The sequence below is a fragment of the Lathamus discolor genome, chromosome 2 (assembly GCF_037157495.1).
Source record: "Lathamus discolor isolate bLatDis1 chromosome 2, bLatDis1.hap1, whole genome shotgun sequence".
Classification (NCBI taxonomy): domain Eukaryota; kingdom Metazoa; phylum Chordata; class Aves; order Psittaciformes; family Psittacidae; genus Lathamus; species Lathamus discolor.
In genome coordinates, this window is record NC_088885.1 from 126798393 (window position 1) to 126803643 (window position 5251).

The 5251-nt window shown below is 49.4% G+C and overlaps 1 protein-coding gene across 1 annotated transcript; it reads right to left on the bottom strand.

The window, feature by feature from the left end:
• Positions 1-961: 961 nt before the first annotated feature.
• MSC (musculin) lies at positions 962-3414 on the bottom strand. Its single transcript, XM_065669397.1, has 2 exons — positions 2794-3414; positions 962-2007 (listed from the first exon to the last, which is right to left on the bottom strand). Exons 1-2 carry the CDS (start codon positions 3310-3312, stop codon positions 1921-1923), a joined length of 606 nt encoding a protein of 201 aa, XP_065525469.1. The 5' UTR covers positions 3313-3414; the 3' UTR covers positions 962-1920.
• Positions 3415-5251: the final 1837 nt, after the last annotated feature.

A 5251-nucleotide genomic window follows, 5' to 3' on the forward strand; every position in this document is an offset into this window, starting at 1 on the left:
GTTGGAGTCCTACCTCAGCTACGTAACTGCAAATTGGAATAGTCCCCTTCTTTCACAACCTTTCTCTGGCTAAAACTGGAAGGTAAATTAGGTTATGGTCTCTGTACAGCTCTCCCTCAAATCACTGAAAGCAGCAGTTTCAGCAGATTCTGGGCTGAGCACTCATTTTATTTTGCAGTGGCTCTGGACTATTTTACACTTCATAACAAGAAAAACAATTTTTGCAGTTCATCTACTTGAAAGACATTAGCAACAGTCAGTCTTGAGCTTCTATGCAATATTGCAAAACACAAATCCATGATGCAGGATGACCTGACAAGAAACCAGGTTAAACTGGTCCTACCTAAGAAAATGTTTCTTCCTCCTGGCTGCTTAAATGAAGAAGAAGAGGCTTTTTCTTCTCTAAAGCAATTCATTCTTCTCCCTTACTGTCAGTTAACTGCTGACGAAATATTTTGGATAAAAGCAAATCTTATCTCAGGAATTTTAATCTTAAAACAGAAAAGTCTGCTGCCAAGCAGGAAAACTCGGATGATTTTACCACTGCACAAGTACAAATAAAAGCAAAATAGACTACAGATGGAAATGTAAAATGACAGCAAAAGAAGCTATTACACTGTCTTTCATGCTATGAAGCAGAACAAATTACTGACATCCATTTCTTAATCTACATTTATTTTCCTGATTCATGTAAGAAACTATGTCATTGAATTCTCTTAAGTTGTTAAAATGTGATTTTTTTTTCCCTGCTAATTCATATAGTACTGTACCTCACATGAGCTCTTTTGGGTGAAAGTGTTCTTATCTGGCTGTTGCTGGAGATGTAGCTGTTCTCAAGAGTTGAAGAAGATAACTGTGTTCATAAAAGCCAGTTTCAAGAATGTTCATTACGAAGAAAGTTGTTGTATACTGATATATTATCAATACTGATGCAGCCACACACTATCACAGTACCAATAAGTCATTGTAACCAAGCTTTTAATGTCATTCATAAAAAAATAGAGTTATTTACATTTGCAACTTATTTGATGGCATCCTCTTTTATTACAGCATTTGAATCAGTGAAGAAATGTCAACAGAACTCATTTGAGGATAAACTTTTCAAAGATAAGCATGACAGTACAGGAAAAAAAAGTTTAAGACATTGTGAATTCTTGTTACTTTGCAGCAGCATACAAACTCACCCTTTACAACACATGCACCCTGGCCTTATGGTAAGCAGAATTCCCTTCTGGATTAAGACAAGGAAACTGCCACATTTCTAGGGATAGTCCCACACTCTCACATGTGGCACTTCAAGACATAACCAAAAGAATTATTTTAGTTCCAATGGACAGAATGTAGCCACTTAACGCATTTTTTAAGAAAACTCTGGTTAAAAGGAAAAAAAAAAAATATGACTGTACTTACTGCATAGTTGCAGTAAATCAGATCCATGAATACAAAAGCCATCAAAATATATTATACATCTGAGTTTCAAAGCTACTTTAAAATACTGCTTTGCTTTAGAATACAAATAATACTGTTTGGGGTTAGTTTGTAGAGTTGCATTTTGGTCCATGCTGTTAATTCTATATTGTTATATTCCTCTTCCATTAGTTCGAGAGCCCTAGAACAACAAGTCCTCAGGCGGTGGCAAGAACGATGAAGCCAAATCTCAGGCTTCAGCTGCTGCAGTCAGTTCATAAAAACTCTAATTTCAACCACCTCCCTTTACTGCTTTAAATAAACTTCCCTCAGAACTCTAAGGGAAAATAATGTCAGGGACACGGATTTAACACTGTTAGAGATGGGGGTTTGTCCCCATCTAATCTTGAGCCGATAAATCACAGCTCTTAAGAATATCCAGTCCATACAAAGGGAAATAATAAAAAAAAAGATCATCAGCAACAACAACAAAAAGAAAACAATTTACTGTGACTATGCGGTAGTTCCACATAATCTGCTGGCAGTAGAAACTTCTTTGCTGTCAGAGTCGGGTCTTCCTGAAACCACAAATGGCCAAGTCTGTAAGAAAAAAAACAAAACCAAAAAACCAATGAAAAGGGTATTTCATATTAAAAAGAAAGTTTATCCTGGCGTGAAAGTGGAGCTTTATTACTGATAGATGTCTAACTCTGGTTCAGTTGCAAACACGTCATCATGTTTTAGTCCCTGTGGGAAGCACAGAGAGAGTGAAGTTCCTCCAACGATTCTTTTTCATTATATTTTTCATTGTAATTAAATGCTATGCAACAGGGCTGCCACGACCAGCAACAAATCGTTCTTACAAAAAATACAACCATTCCCTTGCTTTGCAACTGTTTGCATCATTTTATAAACAAAAAGCACATAAAGTATCAAACCCCAAACACTCTGCACCACATGGGCAACCGTTTTACCCCTGTGGCATGCATCAGGCACTAGTTCTGTACCGATGAACTGATGACGGCGTGCCTGTGCTCCAATCCAGCCCCCACAGCAATTACTCCTTTTTCGGACATTAAACTTGCCTAATGCCAGAAGAATTTATGTCTTTAGGGTCCCCTACGATGGCTCCCCAGCACAGACACACCCGCCATCACCCTAAAACAGACCCGCCTCTCGGGTCTGGGGCGAGGATTACCGGGATTTGAGAAACGGTCAGGGCCGCCCCGAGGCTCCTTCCCTGATGGGCACGGCCCGGCGGAGCTGCCCCGGGGGGTGCCTTGCGGAGTGCCCCAGGGCCTCCCCCCTTAACCCAGCGGGGGCCCATCGCCGCTCACTCCGAAGGCGCCGGAGCAGTGCCCGCCTGCGCGCCCCTCCGCATCGTACCAGGTTGACGGGGTGGACGTAGCCGTTCTCGTAGCGGTCCTCCTGCAGGAGCTGCCGGAGGTGGGCGATGTAGCTGGACGCCAGGCGCAGAGTGTCCAGCTTGGAGAGCTTGGTGTCGGGCGGCACCCAGGGCAGGCTCGTCTTCAGCCGGGAGAACGCCTTGCTCAGCACCCGCATCCGCGCCCTCTCCCGCGCGTTGGCCGCGTTGCGCTGGGACTGCTTCCCCTCGGGCGGCGGCCCCCGCGGCCCCGACACCGCCTTCTTGCCCCCGGGGCAGCCGCCCCGCGCCCGCTTCCTCTTGCAGCCACTGGCGGCCGGCCCCGCCGCGCAGCTGCCCTCGCCATCCTCCTCCTCCTCGTCTTCTTCTTCCTCCTCCTCCTCCGCCGCCGAGGAGTTGTCCCCCGAGGGGTAGAACTCTCCGCGGGGCTGGCGCTTAGCCGGCGGCGGGTAGTCCAGCTGTAGCGTCCTCAGGTCCATGTCGGGCAGCTCGTCCGCCTCGCTCCCGGAGCCGGCGGACATCGCCCCGGGAGGGAGGAAGGGAGGCGGGCCGGCCGGAGGGGGCGGACAGCAGAGGCGCGCCGGGGAGTCGGCCCAGCGCCGGTGCTGGCAGGGAAGGGGGGTGCGGGGGGTGCGTGGAGGGGGATGCGCCCCTCGACAGCGCTATATATCTGGGTGTCTGCGGAGCGAACCATCTGCCGGGCGGAGCGGGGGAGTGGGGGCACAGAGGAGGGGTAGGACCCGTCGGATCCCCACGCTGGGGGCGGCGCCTCTCCGCACTGATCCGAGAAGCAGAACCTATATGGAGGGGACGGGGATGTCTCCAGGTGTATGTGTGCTCTGGTGAATAGTGCCGCCGTGCGAATGAGCGCTTTCCCACCGCGACAGACCCCGCTCCTCGCCCTGGAGGGAGGAAAATACCCGCGGGGCTCATCCCGCGGGTGCTTTTGCAGGCAGAGGGGCACCGCTCGCCCAGGCGGCTGCGGCTGGGCTAGAGCTAACCGCAGCCTGGGGCTCTGCCGACCCCAACCCACCTGCATCCCCTTCCCCTCTTGCCTTTCCTTCGGGTCGGGGGATTTTTCCACCACACGCACCCTCGAGGCCGAGTGGTGCGGGAGGATCGGGCCAGGTCTTCCCCTACCAGCCCTGCTCCGAGTGGTGCCGGTGCCTCTCCGCCGGAGCTGGCAGGGACAGCGGGGACGCGGCACGCCGCGGGGGATTGGTGGTTCGTGGGGAGCAGTATGAAAAGTCACGGGAAAAGCGCGGGCTGCGTTTCGATGGTGTTAGTAGCTCTGGGAGAAGCTACAGGCAGTAGCGAGTGAGTGCAACGTGTCCGAAGGGTTCTCCTTGCTCAGAGCAATTAGCTAAAAGCCAGTTAATTGGGCTGCGTAGACCTCTGTGTCACAAAACAAATAAAACTAGATATATATATTTTTTGAGGTATTTGCGGGTTTTTTTAGTAACAAATTCCGTACTACAGCTTTTATGGAGTTCACGGGAAAGTGGGGGACCCAGCAGCCACTGGAAAAGCTGATATGCAAATTAATAGGGGATATCAATAAATAAACCGACAATTTGTGTCCCTTTCATCCCCGAAAAGATCCATTCTTTCCGAGAAGAATGACTGCAGTCTGGTTCCTCGCTGGCCTTCACGGCCCTGCCTGAATACCGTTAACCAGGATAAAAACTCACTTCGCAGAAAAGAACCTAATGACTACAGCAGGTGGAAAGAACTTTTCCCTCCGTTTTGCTCCCGGGTTTTTCCCTTCCATTTCTCAATCCCGGCCGAGTGGAACCTTCCCGGCTGCTGCAGCGCAACTTTCCTGGCACCGCCGGCAGCCTTTTCGCCCAGAGCTTTACTCTTCCTTCCCCGCCAACCCTGTGGTCTTACCGAGGGCCACTTAACGCTGTGTAAACCTCGGCTTCACCCGCTGGGGCTACAACCACATCAGAGCCGGGTTTAACAGCGACCTTTCCAAGTGAAACTTGACATTTCTTGAACCACCGAAACAGACAGCTGATCTTGCAACTGGATCTCTTGAACTTGGTTTGACACAGCGATGCTGTGGCTGGGTCCCGCAGGCTCTGCGGTGAAAGGGCAGCTAGCCGAGCTTCGGGCTTGCTCTGCCTCCCCAATTAGCTTGCATTATCCCTACAAATATATATATATAAAGATACTGGAGGGGAAGAGATATAGGTTTACTTTTTCCACCCATCTAGGTTGTTTATACAGGTGCAGGCTGAACGCTTTCCCTGCTAAAGATTAATGGGAGAAAGTGCAGAATTTCTTTAAACAAAGAATAAAATGGTACCCAGTCTGAAAAGCCGCAATGGCAAATCTCACCTTTCCGCCTACTTCTGCCTCGGTGAATTAAAGGTGACGCATAATGGATACTTCGCCTCATTTAAGGAAAGGATTGGGGATGGAGGGGACGGAAGGGAGGGGAAATAGCCAAATTCC

What these genes read in the sequence shown, in the direction of transcription:
- MSC (XM_065669397.1), bottom strand. Translation starts at nt 3,312, where the DNA reads ATGTCCGCCGGCTCCGGGAGCGAGGCGGACGAGCTGCCCGACATGGAC. An exon ending in ACGTCCACCCCGTCAACCTG is followed by an intron (nt 2,008 to 2,793) that starts GTACGATGCGGA and finishes TTTTTCTTACAG; the next exon opens with ACTTGGCCATTTGTGGTTTC.